At 34.3% G+C, this 18728-nt stretch overlaps 1 protein-coding gene across 7 annotated transcripts in view; it reads left to right on the forward strand.

Moving 5' to 3' along the window:
- Positions 1–18728, forward strand: part of RGS7 (regulator of G protein signaling 7) — a 242117-nt gene that overhangs the window by 101309 nt on the left and 122080 nt on the right. For all 7 annotated transcript variants that reach the window (XR_007629122.1, XM_050316771.1, XM_050316772.1 and 4 more), the window contains exon 3: positions 8189–8285. Coding sequence is in view for 6 of the 7 variants with exons in the window: in XM_050316771.1 (XP_050172728.1) it covers positions 8189–8285 (97 nt within the window). In the remaining variant the exon portion in view is untranslated. The remainder of the gene's footprint in view (positions 1–8188; positions 8286–18728) is intronic.

Below are 18728 nucleotides of genomic sequence, written 5' to 3' on the forward strand. Positions count from 1 at the left end.
GTCTGCATTTGTTTATTTCTTTTAATTTCAGCCTGTGTACTGACCAGGCTACTAGACTCTGCTACTTCTTTTTTTTTTTTTTTTTTTTTTTTTTTTTTTTTCCCCCCATTTTCTTTTTGTTTGTTTGTTTGTTTGTTTTTGGTTTTTGGTTTGTCTGTTTTTCCTGTTGAATTTTGACATTTTACTTTTCTCCTTTTTGGAAAAAAATCCTAACATTTTGATCATTTTTGTAATATTGTTTTGAAAGGTTCATTTGGGTTCTCGGAGGTCAGGTTTCCAGATGAGCTTCTCTGTTTCTAAAATATACAGGAGACTCTATTTTTAATGTCAGGACTATCATATCATGAATGATCAATACAACTTTGGAAACATCTTGGCTTTGAGAGACTGTATTTTAAAAATATGCATTTTGCCCAAGAAACATTCTGAGCTGGTAGCACAGCTTAGATGTTTAAGTCATGGCCTGACAGAATAATAAGAATTATTTATTGGTTTAGTTGCTTTAAAAATATATAATTTTTGGAATACAGTATCCTTACAGAAATCCTACTGCTAATAAAATTACTCTTTCACCAAGACCACCTTCATCAAGCTGTGTTTTCTTCTCAAGTACTCATAGTGATACTTCCTTTTCCTCTGTCATTCCAACCAGTGTTTCACACCTGTGATGGAAATAATAATTTTACTGAAAGCAGCAATGCAATTTCCAAAATTATCATTGACTTCAGTGGTTTTGAAATTTCACCACCTGGATTTTTTTTTTTAACTCCTTTGGATAAGCTTGCCCTGATTTGATTGTGCATTCAAGTTTTGAGAAATCTGTATTTTTAATTAGTTATAATAATAATGTGTATGCTTGAAAAAAATCCAGATAATAAACTGAAATATTATCTATAATTTAAACATGAAACCCATTCATTTAAAGTAGCAATATTTGGATCAATGCATACACTTTTATGTTTTCTGTGTCTGATTGTGACATTTCCTAAATATAGAAAATGCTTCTTGGCTTGGAAAGGGTGGAATAAAAATAAAATATGAAGTATTAATAGTATGAAACAGTTTTAAAGCATATTTGAATTATTTTTCAAGTGGCTAATTTAAAAAAATGTAACTTTTCCCCTTAATATGTTTTTTGTTGTTTGATATTGCATTTTTATGAGGGCCAGGGAGCTGGAATTTCCAACTAGCTGACTTTTCGTAGAGTTATTATAGCATTTTCTATAATCTTTTCTAAATTCCAAAGATGAATCAGTATTATATATTCCTCTAAAGTTATATGTGTTTTCTGTAATGCCTGTTGTAGTTTTTAGAAACTACTTCAGTCTACTGATCATAGTCCAGCTACATGGCATCAATATGCATTCAGTGAACAGGATGTATGTCCTACGTATCTAGGTGTAGGGATCTTAAGTGAAACAAAAATTTATCTAATTGAAAAAGTGGGAGTAATAGCTCATGCAGTGTTACAGATTTGTTGATTGAGTTATGATGTGCTAAATTCTCAAAATATATATTGACAGAAGCAAACTTGCCCTATTTTTCTGAATTAAAGAACTTTTTTTTTTTTTTTGTGTGAAATACAGTATTCAAATGTTTTCAGTTCAATTTATCCAAAGAAGTTACAGTAAGAAATAACTGCAGGTAACTGGTAGACCCTCTATTTATCCAGTGTATAAGACAGAGAAAAAAAAGTCATATCTTGTGACATTTTGGTGCATCAAATCACTAGCTCAACATCAGCAGTCCTTGGGAGAAAAGACAATTACTTACTGGCATCAAGTGCTATCTACAGAATGGTATCTCCAAGATTTTCCATTCAATATTATACAGTTTTTATTTGATGGGGATTAACCTTTATTTGATCTTTACCTAGGAATCACTGACAGCTGTAGCTTCCAAGCAGGTCACATGATTACAGACTAATGACAGGAGTTCAAAGTATGCTTTTTAAGTTGCCTTTCTTTATTAAGATAGGTGTAGGAATGAAAAGCACAAGCACTACTTGTATGAATTGTATTAAACTACAAGCACTTTTAAAATAAGATGCTGTGTTTGTTGATTTAGCATTTTAGTTACATGAGTAAGACAAGAACATGCTTAAAATTACAATGCAAAGTCAGTTCTAAATCAAAAGCAAAGTGTGCAGAGCCTATCATATTGATGCAAGCTCAGTGATGACCATACATGGTTGATGGTAGGGAGAAGCCCAGTGAGACTGTTCCTTTAATTAGGAAAATCTCAAAAATAATTGCACAAAATTAGCATATGAATTAAAAATAGCCTAAATTATTCTTAATAAGTGACAAAGGTTTGCCCTCACTCATTTACTGTAAGCACAGGCTGTTAGTGTATATAGTACCATACTTGTTTTACAGCCAGTCTGGAACATTACCTATTTGTTGTATCTGATACAGTATGGATAAAGAGGGAAAATAAATTTGAACCTTAAGTAGAAATTTAGATTTACAACTACAAATGAAGCCATAAGACTGATGACAGCTAATGCTTCAATATAGACTCTTGTGCTACATGTGAAACCAGAACATCCTTGGCTCTCCACAGGTGTTCTGTTTAAGGCCGGAGTTTGAACTGTTTGCTCATACCAGTATCTTCATACTATGGAATGAAAGGAGCATGTACAGAGGTGCCAGCATCATAGGTATATGTAGAAAATTAGGCTCTTCAAACTATCTCCACAGCATCTGTTTAATATGATTGGAAACTTTTGTGTTGGTTTGTCATTTGATTTTATGATGTCAAATAATTATTTCAGAAAATAGAGGCTCTGAAAAGAATAAGACCAGTCATTCTTGTATTCTTTTAATTAAGTTATTGTCTAATTTACTGTTCATCAGAGAGTACTTAGCGCAGTTTCCTGTATTGGTAGACCAGAGGTGCAATACTGCTCTCTTATAGGAACTCCTGATCGAGTGCTTTTTTTTTTTTCAACAAGCTCAGAGAGTTTTTGCAAGACTGTCATTAACAGTTTGGTTAACCTTGCATGTTTCAAGCCCAAATTTTAGTGCTGTACTTTAGTCAAAAATCTAAATGTACTTTTCTGGGCTTCTGAATGTTTTAAAATTGGTTTTCATCCCAAGTAGGATGAAGAGTTGAAATAACCCAACTCTGCATTAAATGGAATATACTAAAATATTTGATGCAGAGATATTAAACCATCTACTCTCTATACACTTGATTTAGAAAAATGGTTGTCAGCACTCCTAAACTGATATTATTTGTTTTACTTTGGTGAGCAAAATATTTGATCAGGCAATCAGTTTGCCTGTATCTGTGCTTGTCAGTGCAGCCTCCTAGGATTTGTAGTTCCTGTATTTTGTGCTCTTTTCTTCTCAGTGATGCAGCCTAACTAGCTGAACAAAGACCCCTGGTTCACTGATTTGGGCATCTCTCAGGTGGCACCGTGATGATTAAAGAAGAATATTGCAGTAATTGTTGGCATGTGTAGTGTGGGCAAAGAGCAGCTCACATGGGAAGACTGAGGCTCCTAAACTGAAACTCTGATGAGGTAGTTTAGCCATTCATGTAAATGTGAAGGTCTCAACAGAAAATCTGTAGCATAATTGACAGCATGCGAGACAGACCATAAGTAGTCCAATGGGGCTCAAGAAAGGAGCACTGTTGAAAGGAAGAGCAGGTACAGAGGTAATTAATTACTAGCGATGTACCTCTGTATGGGTGGCTGGCTAAGGAAACCTCCTGCAACCTTCTTGCCAGCTGCACTAATAACTAATAAAGTAGCAAGGGGAAGATGTCTAAGGAAGTAAGGAGGGGAAAAAAATCTCTAAGGAAACTTGTTGCATAGTGTGTAAGAAATCTTTACATACTGTAACTCTTTTTACTTCTTAACAAGTTTGGATGAGGTTTGTAGTTTGCTGGTTCAGGTTATTTCACCCCTTGCATTTGTGTAAAAGGAAGAAAAAAGATTTTAGCAAAATTAAGAATGTTGTAGCATGGGTGGACCCCAGTACACTCAATATAAGAGCAACCCCCTGTTCCAAGGTACGATACTGAGTACAAAATTAACTCAGTTTCATTCTAGTGTCCCTGGGTATACTCTTAATTCCCTCTCACTGAATTATTTTTTTTAGGAACAGAAATCAAATTGATATATCTGTATATGTCTAAGTAGGTCAAAGCTTCAAGTTTTTACCATTTATCTCTTGAACCTCAGTTAATTCCAGACCAATTACTTTTTCTACTATTGGAATCCTTGTATCTCGTGATCATCTTTATGTGGAGTTGATCTAGGTTCAATTTTACATGAAGAAAAAAGTTCTTGTCCTGGACTTGCAAACCTTTTGCACTTTTGACTTTTCTTGTCTTTGAACTAATAACCCTTCCCCCCCCACACAATTCTTAAGATGCAGTGATGCTGACTTATGGTGAAAGTTGATTATTATTGCAAGATGTGCAGATGGTTAGCAATGAAATTCATATTTAGATAAAAAATTTAAAGATCAGGGTCTCTCCCCTCAAACCACATGGCAGTGAAATTTAAGAGAAGCAGCACCTTTACTTCCCATTTGATAACTTTTAATCTCTTTTTGTCATGGTCAGATATTACTGACTTTGTGGGCACGTTAGTTCTCTATGGGGTCTGCTCCTGGGCTAAGTTATGCATGCCTGCATGCCCAGCTCCCAGTGTGTTTGGAGAAGAGTGAGTAGTTATTATTCAATAACTCCTGTAAGCTGTAGCCTTTCTATTACAGGATATTGCTATCTTCTTTCTTTTTGCTTCATTATAAAATGCTTTGTCACTGTTGTCATAGTTAGTCTTTGAAATAGATTTCACAGAGTCCTTATGTGTCAAGATGAAGCTTCAAATTATTTTCACGGGGAGACAAATGAAGTTCTAAATATTAATATTTTAAGTTTGTTCTGAGTTGCTAGTGCATCAGAAGGCTACTGAGTTTTTGTCAGGGTTAGAATTGCCTCACTGGTAAATAAGTTGCACATAATTTTATTTAGAAGGGCTGTAGAATCTGTGATGCACTGGCAATTTCTTCCTAGCTACACTTTCCCTGTTAATGATGTATAATGATGACCAAAAAGCTAAAAGATGCGCTTATACAACTTCCTTTTTAAAGCATATTGAGTTTAATTTGCAGAATGATCAGGGGGCAATTTGTGAATTTTTTATCTCTAAGTTCTTTGAGAATGTTTAGGGCTGAAAAAGATTCCATTGCAAGATCAGAGACAGTCAAGTTTAGCCAGGTAACAACATATGAAAAGAACTGTGGAAGTCTAATTCTGAGGTAAAATGAAGAAGCCTATATTTTACTTTTGAGCCTCAGGTCAGGCAACTCAAAAGAAAACAGTGATACATCAGGAAGGAAAATTATTATGTATGTTTCCCAGATTAGGCTTCTTGAGCAAAATTAGATTAAGATTTTCTTTCATCATTCTAATTAAACAGTTCTGTCCTTTTCATTGTCTTAGGTCATTTTTGATGAATGACTGAGAACTGCCTTGACTGCTGCTTCCCAAATATAATTGAGATGTTTGTCAGTGGAAGAGATTAATTTAAATCTCTTCTGAATGCTGAATTTAAAGCAGCTAAAATACAAAAAGCCACTACATGTATTGAAAGTTAAACTATGTACCTGCATATGTTGGATTAGGTAGTTTTAAATCTTTAATGAAACTGTTTTTTAAAAATTGTGCTTTGTTTTCTTGAGTTCTTACGTTTAAGATTTAAGATAACAATAAACCACAAGTGACTTCTTCGATTTTTGTATAAAAAGGGACAGGATAAATAAGAATTTTGCAGTCTAACATGTAATATGCAGAGTCCCGGGTCAACTGTAACTAATTAGCCATATGTTATTGTGTTTTGTGTTGTTTCAAAACATTCCCACTACTTAGGAAGTAATCTTTTTTCACTGAGTTAACCAGGTAGTTCATAATGATGCTGTCTGGAGTGTGACCTGCCTCGTGCACAGATGGTATTCACTCCTAATACAGAATAATAACATGAGTTTGACGTGATGGGGAAAGTGTAATTTTGCAGTGCAGACACTCTAGAGCTCACTTTGTTAATCAAAATCAGAGAACTCTCCCAGAGCTACAGTCCCAATCTGAGTTAGATTTTATACAGTTTAGAATAAATTGTGTCCATGAAGTGAGTTTAGGGAAGCATATGTAAATGTCACTTAACAATTCATTCTATGTACTCTCAAAAGACAGATTACTGACAGCACTAACAATGCTGGGCATTAAATATTTACACTCACGTTCTTGAGCAAGTGGTAACTACATCTCTCTACCTCTAATACTATGTTCCAGATTTGTGCCCTTTGTTTGTAGTAATCTTTATTATAATGCAAATATACCTTTATCATGTTTCCCTATGTGCTAATTGTCTTCTGAACTTTGTCCTAGTGTGACATACATTGCAGTTCTAGCAATATTCTTAAAAGCTTACTCTGCCCACATGTGGAACTTATCATCAAATTTGATCAACAAAGATATTCAGTTGAATTTGAGTGACTTCTTATTCATTTAATGAATAATGAATAAATCAATAAGACAGTTTACCAACTGAATTTAGAAGGGGTCAATACAAGCCTTCAGTTACTACATGTATAATAAATGGACAGACTCCATTTCATAGATAGTGGTTGTATGCTTGGTAATTTCTTCAGCGATCTATTAGTAGCCTTTTCTATTTAAATTATTAAATTCCATGTCAGATGAACATTGGTTCATTTCTTCTGTTACATTTGCACATTTCTTAATTCTGAGCAATAGTCTCAGTTTTTCATATCTTGCTAACAATAGCTACTTCTCAGTACTTTTTGGGTTTGCATTCCTCGGGTTTTCAATGTACGATCTGAAAGTACATGGAGCATGGGAATCTCCAGACACCCTCTGTGTAAATAGGTTTCTCATAAGCAGTTGCACTCACTGATTTATTTTTTTTTATTGGACTTATGTTCTTTTTCCTACATACACTGTGGGTGACCACAAATGCTGTTCTGTTTCCTGGCTCTATACAACTGCCTTATTGGGCCAGTGAATGCACAGCTGCACCCAATGCTGCTTTGCTGTTTGCTAATGTGGGTCATCTGACATCAGTGGAAGAAAGGGACATGATAGAATTTTTTCTGTTAGTCTGCTTCCACAACCCACCCCAGCCATAAACTTTAAATGAATTCTTTAGGAATCTATTAGGGTATACAGGTGACAGAAAACTTTTTTAAGCTTTGACTTGTAAAAGAGTATAAAATGCCCTATCACACAGAGGTTTTCATATGGAGTATCTTGGTGATTTAATTAAAAAGGAAAAAGAGTTGTAATTAATTTTATCACAATTTCATTGAATATTTTGAGAAGTTAGATATTCAAAGAAAGAAAAAATGAAGATGTAAAATGCGTAAACTTCAATTATGAAATTATTAAAATGAAATAAGCGAATGACTTCAAATATTTCTTCTGTTTTCCAGTAAAAGGGCTTGCCATTCATATTTCACAGGAAAGTTAACCTTTGGGTTGTGCATAGTTTATAAAATATATGGTCCAAATTAACCTAAAAATCGAGTTGGAAAAACTGAGCTAATATAATAGTATATATTAAAAAAATCAGCAAATCAATTTTAAATATTTTTAAACTCACCTAATTACCTGGAAGGAAATCTTGTGTTTCTGGGTCTGCTGTCTCCAGGGATGCAAAATTGCCTCATGCTGTATTTTTTTCCCCTTCTCAAAAGAAAAGAAGGAATTTTTGCTTTGAAATTAAAAGCTCTATTTTGGTTTTGAATTTGAGAATTGTATCAGTCCCCTAGAAGTCTGTATGTGTCTATTTTGCTTTTATATGTGGTACGATATCATTAATACAATCAAAACATGAAGTTTTATGTCCGCCAATGATTTTTGACAACTTCTTTTACCTAAATATAACTTTAATTAAGTTGTTCTGCTTTGCTATTTCTTTCTCAAGAGACTTTGAGTACATACAATTTTTTACTCTTGTGCATGTATAAATTACTTGCGGTTCGTAGTCTATTCAATAAAAATATAGAATATACGTAAAGAAAGAAATAGCAAGAGTTGAGCCGTTATTCTGAGAGATTGATCTAGGATTTATTGGAGATTAATTTTAGTAAATAATTCTGGATTTCTTTATTCTTTCTTTCTTTCTTTTTTTTCCCCTTTCTCTGCTCAGATGGAAGATGTCATAGCCCGCATGCAAGATGAGAAAAATGGGATTCCTATTCGTACAGTGAAAAGCTTTCTTTCCAAGATCCCCAGTGTCTTTTCTGGTAAGACTCAAAGTAAATTCATACTGTTTTAAAGTTTTAACTCTACCTTATATAAGGGGATGCTCAAAGGAAAAGCAGCTTTAAATGAGTGCTGTGGGAATTCAAAGTCATCTGGTCTGGAGGAAATATCCCAGATCCTTTGAATAATTATAGAAATTTTTGATGTTTCTCTCAGTTTGGAGTGATCTTACACTGAGATGTTTTTGTCCTGTAAATTAAGTGAAGGGAATATTTAATTCACTGCAAAAAGGCAATATTTTTATTGCAGATCAGAATCTGGTTTTTAGCCAGTTTTTGTAGCAAGTATGACTTTAGTGTATTGGTCAGTACATGAAGGTAAGAAATGCCATAGTAGCAGCACAAAAAAAAAAAAAAAAATCATCTCTGCGCTCTGCAATTGATACTGAAGAGGGGGTGTGATATTTATTACAACAGTCATGATCTGCTTTTGCAGCTGGCTGCCTGTCCCTGAGAAACTAAGACTCAAATGTCTATGATGATTTGCAAGACAGCTGTAAACTTAATAGCTAATCCAAGTCAGTATTGTCATAGGCACAAAATCTATTTATTAACTAAATAGCATATATTTATTCAGGTATTTACATAGTTTTACATCAATTTATGCATTATATGTGTGGACATATACTCCAATGAGGATATATGTGTGTGCATATATATAAATGTGTCCTTTGAAATAGATTACATTGTTTAACCTAATTTTTCCATAATCTAGTAACAGTTGCAATTTTTGTAATGCAAAAGGTAGTACTTACATAGAAAGTATTTATAAAGGTTTGTACTGTCCAGAACAGCAAGAAGAATTCTCTACTTTAGTTTTCCACTTTAGGAATGCTTTTGCTGGTAAATAATTCTGTCACAAAGAAGCATAGCAGTCTTAAGACTGTACAAAATAGCTTCAGGACTTTAGAAATTACTTGTACTAAAAACTAGCCTTTGAAGAATGGACCTTTATTTCCCATGAGTTAGTTCAGCATGGCCTTGTATTAAATAATCCATATTAATATTTAGTCTGTGCCTTATGTTGTGAGCTATGGATTTCAAAATAGACAGACCAAAATACCTTTTCTTTTTTTTTTTTTTTTTACTGGTATAGACATCATACTTTTAAAGGTTATGTTAGAATATATATACAGTAGTACATAGCAGTCACCAGTGTAACACCTTTTCTATTGATGCACTAACTTTATTAATTGCAGAGGGAAAGAAAAATCATAGGAGAGTTGATTTTTTTCCCTTTTCAGATTTTCCACCTCAAATACCAGGGCTGTAATTTTTGCTAGACATGACTAAAAGCCCCACCAAAACGGTACAACTTTCATTTTAGTTAAATTGATATGGTTTCCTGTCAGTTCTCCATGCTGAATGGAATCTGAAATATTCAAACCTTTGTGTTGAGTAGCAGATTTAATTTAATGTCTCAGGAGTTTGTGTTTATGTAGCAAACAAAAATTTTGGCTTGAACTCAAAACTGTTGATTGCTAGGAAATGTGGCAATACTGTTGTCTAAGGATCATGATGATAATAGTGCAAATATATATAATAAAAGCTTGTACTGTTAATACCCACAAAGGCATCCATATGAAGATGACCAAAATGAGCATCAAAAGTAGATGCTCTGCAGTTAAAATATATACATATATATTTTTACATGCTCATATATTTATATATGTGTGTGTATGTGCCTATGCATAAAAGAATGTCTTATATGCAGCCATCTGTCCAGGATTATGTCCCATAAAAACCAGAGCTTTGCAATTGTTTGGGATTTTTTTGGTGGGCAGAAGCAAAATGGGTAGCTCTACCACAGTGAAATCATATTCCTGCAAGCACTTAGAAAAGATCTGTAAGAGTCCTTTAAAGAACTTGTAAAAACTAAGAATGTCCATAAATTGTCTGTAGGAATAGGGTCTTAGAGGATAACATTTTAATTATGTTATTATAGATTTATTTTTATTTTTGTGTACTTTTATTTCATAGTACTGCTTCTCAAAACAGCAAGTAAGAACCTAGCTGAAAGAGCAGTCACTTCTTTAATGCAAAATTACTGACCATATCTAAGGATGGCTGCATTAGCAAAATCAGCCTGGGGAATGGTATTTGAATTTAACAGAATGTTGTGATTATAATAAACAAAATGATGTGATTATACTATCTAATTTACTGACTAATTCCTTAAATGTTTTCACAAGTAAAATTGCCACACAGAGAAATATTTGAAATACGGATAATATTCTATACACTATGCCCATTGTTGAGCTTCAGAAAAATATCATTCTAAGTTAAAGATTATTTCTCTTTGTGAAATTTTGAAAATATGAGGAATCATTTTGCTTTATATTCCATATATTCATAGATAGCAAATAAAAATTTGAAAATTTTAAAGCTCCAAAGAAAAGTGTAGGCAGGAGAGTTTGCTTCTTTTATGTGAGTATGCATTTAGATGAACAAAAGAAGGGCTTAATGTATTTGTCTCCACTTATTTAAAATGTTTTGGAGGAGTGAAGATATTTTATATAGACATCTTGCTGGTCAGCAATCATAATTGCATGAAGATTGACATGGGCGTTTCTTATTAACACTGATTAGAGTATTAGCAATAAAGAGAAGGCAATTTGCTTGGCCCATGGTTCACCATTAGACCTGGACATGGATAAAAAAAAACTTACTTGAAATGATTAATGTAGGGAGTTGCAATATGAATCATAGAGAATAGAACGAGTTCTAAAACATCTTTTTTTTTTTTTTTTTTTTTTTTTTAACTAAGGAGAGATAGGAAGCAAATGCCAAAGTTTTTCTGTTCACTTTGAAGGAGAAAGAAGCATTCAGAGTTTACCAACAAAGCACTGCAATAGTTTAGGGTTCATTTTGGGTCTCTTTGTGGGGGGCAGTGGTTTGGTCAGTATTAGTACTGAAAGTTTCTTAAGTTAATCATAACATGAATATTTCATTAAAAAGATGCAGTGATACAGTGGTGTCTTACGGTCATCATGGAATATCAGTGTGATGCTTTATTAATATGTAGTACTTGGCATATGCTTGGTACTGAATAAAATCTGTGGAAAATATGTCAGCTGAGTGGTGTGTAAGCTTGAGAGCATAACACCAGCAATGTTTTTGAAGGCCCAGGGAGAACAGTGAGAAATGTAAGTTCACTTGAAGAATGCAAACAGAGACAGAATGAAAAGCATTCAAGAAAAACATATTCTTACTAGTTATTACTAGCTGTTTCTGATGCATGGCTCAGTAATTTTGGAAAGTAGTCACAGCTTGAACCAATGAAAATAGGAAAAGGAGATCAGTAGAAAGGTGTTTTTTTCACATCTCCTTCTGAGTTAGAGAGAAAAATGAAAACATTAATTTAACTTTCACTGGGAAATATAATCCATTAAAGTCTTTAGTTTTTTCTCCTTCCTATATGTGAAGGTGATATTGTGTCTTTTCCATAAAGACATTATGTTTTCCCATTTTTAAGAAAGACTATTATATCTATATCTATATTTATATCTATATCTATCTTTTATTAAATGTTTTTCCTGATCTCAGAAAATGCTTATTTCTCATTTACCTGGGAAATCATGAAGATATTGAGATATTCCACTTTGATTAGCAAATGAATTAATATGATCATTATTTACCAGTTTTTGTTTGAGCACTAGTAGTAGTATGCTTGGTAAAAACTAAAGAATTTATGTGCTTAAACATAAAAAAATGCTGCTGAAAACCAAACAGCAGTCTCAGTAGCCTGGTCAGATGGAGTGAGAGACTCCAGAGGAAAGCAGTGTCATAGTAGCTAACCTCACTCAAAAATCATAGGTGGGTGAGCCCAAAGTCTGAGTCAGAGGGGCTACCTGCATCAGTATTGCATGTTATATAGAGGCAGGCAGCAAAAAATGAAGATCAATACAGTGGGAATTGGATGACTCAGGGGACTAATAACAAGAAAGGATGTTTCATCTGTCATTAGTTTTGATCTTACCCGTATGAGTAATGAGTTGTTAGCACCTGATGACTTCTCAGTGCTGCATGTGAAATTAGTTGATAAGTTTATCCACTTCAGTACTGGAGATCACCTACCAGAAACACAAGATGAAAGAGAAAGCTCTACTTCTTGGTTTGACAGAAAAAAAACCTACGAAAAGTGTAACACTTCAATCATCTAGTACCTTTTGATAACGTAACGTTGCCTTATAGGTAAATAAAAGGAATTTTGAATTTCAATTTTTGATAGATTTTTCCAGAATAAATTAACCATGTGGGAGAAGCTAGGATTCCCATCTCCCAAGTCTCAGATTTTATGGGCTTTGTTTTTTCCTTCAGTGCCTCGCTTGATGGGTCAATGACAGTTTCCTACTTTCTTGCTCTATTTATTCCTTCATCTCTCTCCTCTTACATTCTCCTAAAGTATAATTTAATAGTAGAATTATTGCTGGTTTCTTTATGCCAAATCAGCCTCTTATTATTTGCAAACAGAGCCTTCAGTGTTAAAACTGCAAGCTCACTGCCTTTATGAAGTTCCAGTCTTAGTAAAACTCTTTGATGAAAATCTTGCTGTCAGTTCATAAAGGACAGAAGCTGGATAATTCATTCTCCTGTGCCCCTTCAGATGGGCAGATGTGAGGAGGGACTTACTATCTTTACAGTTTCACTTTTCAAAGCAGAATTTTGAGAACAAAAAGTTAATATTCCTCTATTCCCAAATGAGTAGTTGGTTTGAAGTTATACAATGAGTCTCCCTTGTGTGTCGTTTCCATTCATCACTTTGTCAGAGTGACTGATCTGCATTCAAATGCTCATGGTCTTGTTGGAGTGGATATTTTTGAGAAGACTGGCTCTCTTATTTGTTGATATCATGTTCATGATTTCTTGAGTCATAAGTAGAAGAGATTGACTAAATGGACATACAGTCATTTCCAAGTAGTGAGATAATTAACTGATTAATAAGTGATGCTTTGTATGCTTTACAGAAAATCAAAGTGGATATTTGAGTGCTGTCTACATACCTTCACCACTTGTTTCTGTTTGTTTGCTTGTCTTGGCCTCCTGACTTGGTCAGAGAAGGGTGCTTTTAAGCTGCTTAAAAACTGACAGAACTTTTGTATTTTATGGAAAATGAGCTTTGTGACAGCACTGCAGTTTGGAAGCTCAGAATGAGGAAGCTCTGGTGGACTGGGATAAAATAAGAGCTAAATGCTTTTAAGAAAAGAATGAAGAACTGTTTGTAATAGGTAGTTCCAACCTCCCTGGCATGGGCAGGAACACCTTCTACTAGAACAGGCTGCTCCAAGCCTCATCCAAACTGGCCTTGAACACTTCCAGGAATGGGACATCCACAACTTATGTAGGCAACCTGTTCCAAGATGATTATGCTCCCCATTTTCATTTTAAGGCATGTGTTAATATCAGACCTTTAATAAATTACTGTCAGAATGTAAAGCTTCTCAAAATGTGAAGATATATTTTTGGTTATTTTAAACAGAACAAAAAATACTCATTTAAAAGTTATTTTTATTTCCTAACCTAACAACAACAAAAAAATTTTATTCTTATGTTTATCTTTCAATTCAGTGGTGATTACCATTTGGAGCATTATTAAAAAGAAAAGAAATAAAATGAAAAAAGTCTGAAGCAATTTTGCAAAATTGGCCTAGGAAACTGAAATATACTAAAAACCCATTGAAAAGTCTTTGAAAATAATCTGTGTGCGAAACATTCATCATAAATGTCCGTTCCTTTAAAATCAATAGATATGAAAAGCTTATTTTCACAGACATTTGCAAAACAATTAGGTATAGAAGTCATGCACTGATGGAAAAAATTTTAAATAGTTACTGTCTTGTTGTGAGATGGGAGATTGCTGACGGCATCCATCTCCTTTTGGTTTGTCCACATGAGGTGCACATCTTGAATTAAATGATCCCCTGTTTCCTCATCACATTACCTCCCAAACACATGTTTCCAGAGAATTAACTCTGTGCCTTGTTGGTCACCAATACAAATTTTTCCCTTACTTTTCCTAGTATGTTGTTTTATAATGAAGATATTTCCCTTCCTTTCTAGACCTTCTTCCTAATCTCTTCGCATATAAGATTTTGACAGTATTTTAAGTGGAAGGGGATTGCACCTTTGAAATGTGAGAACTTTTAAAAGGAGTATGGAAAAACCTATTGGATTCATTACAGCCGAAAATGAACCTAATTTGCCACCCTTGACACCCACTGTCTGGACACTTGCCATGTAATTTTCATGGAAAATGTGAGGTGAAAAGGGAACCCTGAATCAGCCTCACATCAACCTTAAATTATCAGGAATTCTGCAATCTATCACAGCTTCACTTTGACCACTTTACCCTTTTTTACCTTTTTTTTTTTTTCTTCGTTAACACCCATTAATAACTGTGTTTTGTTGGTTTTCTATCAGCAATGAGTAGTACTTACAGAAAACAGAGAAAATAGTCCCCTCCAACACACACATACAAAAATAAGTAGCATGCATATTTATGCCATATGTATTTGCCCATGGAGGCAGTGCATAATATATCAGCTTAACAGAAACCCTCTTAAGCTGATATAAGCAGCATCTGTAGTAGTGATAGGTTAACTGAAATCTGCTATGTGCATAAAACCTTGTAGGAAGACAAGACTAGATTATGTCTAAAGAAGAGCAAATGTACACAAATATATTCAGGAGTTCTATGAAAATGGTTTTCTTTCCTGTTTGTCTCTTGGAATACTCTCAGAAAGGAATACTATTGATGCATAGCAATGATAAGAACTAGTGGAATAAGTACCACTGAGAATTTTCCAGGGACCTGTATTTTAAATAATTGTATTAATTAGAAAGAATATCAAAATAAACTACTTGACTCTGCCACTTTTTGAGGTACTTCTATGATCACAAAACTGTTTGTTTAAATTGCACTGGATTGTTTTCACAGAGCAATTTGAGGTAGTCAGAAGAGAAGTGTTTTCTGAGAGGACAGGGTCTGTACTCTGCTGTCACTAATTTCTGAGACAGGAGGGAAATTTGCTGATCATGTTAAGAATGGGCAGAGGAAGTGTATATAGCTGAACATGAACGTGTCCCATCATAAAGTCCTTTTTGAACGTTAGTAGTGCTTCTACCATAATGTGAAATCTGTTTTATGCTATGCTTATTAAATAGTCTCTATTTAACGAGCATATTCTATTCTTCAGGAAACTCTTTCAGAAGTGAACATCTACTTGGACAAAAAGAAAAGAAACCCAATCTGGTCCCTCTAAAGACAGAATGCTTGAGCACAAAAGTATGCATTGTCTTGTCAAAAAATCTAAACCTTGTAGTAGTATTTTTAAGTGTCAGTTTGTATGAGCATAATGTAATTCTAAAACCAGGAATGTATGTTAGCAGGTTTGTGCCCTGAATATATTGTCAATTGGAATGGAATAGAATAGTTATAGAGAAAATCTGCATACAGAGCTGTAGTTAAGCAGGTACTGTAATTGTTTTATAAGCAGAGATGATAGATAATATTACAATTACATTTTGGAGTACACCTGTTGAAAAATATCTAACTTTTAAATTTATGTGGCATTGTACATTGTCGTCTGGTGGTATTTTTTAGTCGAGTAGTGATTATTTATTATATGTGTATAGCAAGCAATGCAGATACATGATATGTATTGCCAGTACAGACACAAGTGATACGTTATTTAGAGGTATCCTGTTAGGTGTAATACGCTCCAAATGTACACATTACCTTTTCTTTTTAAGATGGTACAAATGTGTCTGCAATAATAGTCCCTTTTTCCTCTTAAATTATGTATAATATTGACTCATTTTGTGACTTTTCAAGCCAGATAATTTATTTCTGGTTCAGTAGTAGATGATATTCTATCTTACTGTCTTTAAATCTAGCATTATAAAGTATTTTGGAACACTTAAATGAACTGCATGAAAAGAGAAAGTGGTTCTGTATTTGCAAATTTCAATCTTCCATTTTTACAGACAAATAAATATAGTTGGCCAGCAGTTAAAATAATCAAACTAAGTAAAATCATTCCCTGGAGAATATGCCCCTTAAGCAAGAAATCAGGTTAGCAGGGTTTACAAGATTACTTGTGATTTACCTCCTAATTCTGTTTGTTCTAGCTATAAGGAAAAAGACTTTGTCATTGCACTTGCATCAGAAGACTGCAGACTTGTCCTTTCACTTCTGTGAAAGGACATCATGGCATAAATTTTAATAATTGTTAATTGTTTGTACTTCTGTCGTTACTGAAGTTATCCATGGACTGGTTTTGCGTGGTGCTATTAGCAAACAGTATATGCACACTTTATGATAACAAATGTCTCACTAAGATCACGATTTTCCTTTTCAGTGGCATGTCATTTGATGACTCCTATCTTACTGCCACTAAGTTACACTCAGTCTAACTGCTTTAGTAGGAGCTAGTGTGCATCTGGATTGTCTGGAACTTTTGAGCATTTGCCTGGTATAGGTCTATCTGTGTGTTTGTTTCAGCTTGGATGTGTTTATTGAAGTGACTGAGCGTGACACAGACTAAGCAGTCCATTTTATCTGTGTAGTGTATCTGCATGCATGAAATTTCTACTTGTAAGAATGTTGTGAATTTTCATTTCTCAGTTGTTACTTCATGTTGGGAGCCAGCTCTCTGAAGAAAAACCAACAAAGAAGTTATTAAGGAATTTTTCTTTAGAGCTGGAAGAGCTGGCAAGATATTCCTCACCACTAAAATAATTTTCCTCCAGACTTTTAGGACAAGTAGCTAAAGTCTCAGCTTTCTGTGAAGCAAAACTGTCATATTTTAATTATGTGTATATATATATATATTCCAGAGCAGAATGAAAAGTGGAGAGTTTCTTTTTGGAAAACATTGTAAACGGGACACTTAAGACTTCTAAAAAACTTTAGCTGCAACAGACAGTTTTTCCATAAATCCCACTTTTTGACACTGAAAATGTCCTGAAGAAGTTCTACTATTATTTTCAGTCAGCTGTGTTCTTGACAAAAGTAAGATACATTAAATTAGAAAGTCACCCACATGGGAAGCAAAGGTAATTTCATGCAGCTTGCTGTGATTGACAGTCTATCACTACCCAGATAAGTGGACCATTGATAGTAATTTATTTTCCACAAATTATCAAAATAATTTTAAATGGAATCAAGAACAATTTGTTAACAGGAAATAAGAGTGTTCAAATGTGCAATGAGTGTTATTACAGTTCTGCACAGATTTGACCCAGCCTATTAAAGGCTTCAAAATAAAGGTCACTGATCTACTTTCTAGCCTACACAGTTTGAGAGTGAGCCTTGATGTTACAAAAAAAAAGCATGTAAGCTGGCAGGAGTTACCATGTTTTCTATTATCCCAACCCCACAGACTAAGCAGTCCTTGAGGCCAGAGAATGTTGGCAGCTTTGAAGGCACAAAGCCCAGCATTCCTGCTGTGCACCTTGCCATTTTGCTTCCCACACAGCATCTGTCTCTTTTTGCCTTAGGGAAGGAAGACCTCAGTGGGGATGCTCTTGATTTACTTGTTTCCTCTGTTAGGGAAGATCACTGGAGTACATGCTGCTCACCTGTGCTGCTCTCTGGACCACAGTAGGAAATGGGCAGAGATGTTGTAGTGGGTACCAGGAAGTCAGGAGGTGCAGGCTGGTGAGTTTGGTGTGTGAGGAACAGAGTAGAAACCTAGGACTCTTCAGGAATCCAGGTAGATGGCACAAAGAAATTACCTAAAGGATCCTCACTTATTGGTAGGAAGGAGGCCACAGGCATTGCAATCGCTTGGTTAATGGAGCCAAACTAACTGGAAAACATTGAGAACATTTTAAATAAACAAAAACAAAAACCCAAACCCACCATAAAGAGCCAACCAACCAACCAATGAAAAAAAAAAAAGAAAAAAAAAAGAAGAAAAGGAAACTAATATTAATCTCCCTTCCCCATACACACATTTTGTAAGACAATATATTTTATTACTACCAAGCTTGGTAGTGCTTGAGTGTAGGAGAAGAGGATTGGAGCTGATGGGTACTTGATGAATGTTTCATTATTAGAATAGTGGAATGTCTGTGAAGGATTTGAGTTGTTGCTAAGAATTTGGTTCCATAATATGATAAGAAAAGCACCAGATGGGGGTATTTGCAGCAGAGAATTCAACCGCCATGGGCTTTCCTGAAATATTAGCCTTTTGAAGGATTTTGACGAAGTTTTTTGAAAGTAAAAAAACCCATTATGAAAATAGTGTATTTTCTTTACACACCTACAGGAAGTTGTATAAACTTTTTGTACTACAACAGCTCTATGTGTAGTTTTGATATACAAACATCAACAAGGTATAAGCATTTCAGGTGTTTAATATACCCATTTGGATCTCAGTGTAGCCATCAATGCATGCAAATATTCATTTTATGCATTCA

This window comes from Myiozetetes cayanensis, unplaced genomic scaffold (assembly GCF_022539395.1).
Source record: "Myiozetetes cayanensis isolate MyiCay16 unplaced genomic scaffold, myiCay2020 scf2-11, whole genome shotgun sequence".
In the NCBI taxonomy this organism is placed as follows: domain Eukaryota; kingdom Metazoa; phylum Chordata; class Aves; order Passeriformes; family Tyrannidae; genus Myiozetetes; species Myiozetetes cayanensis.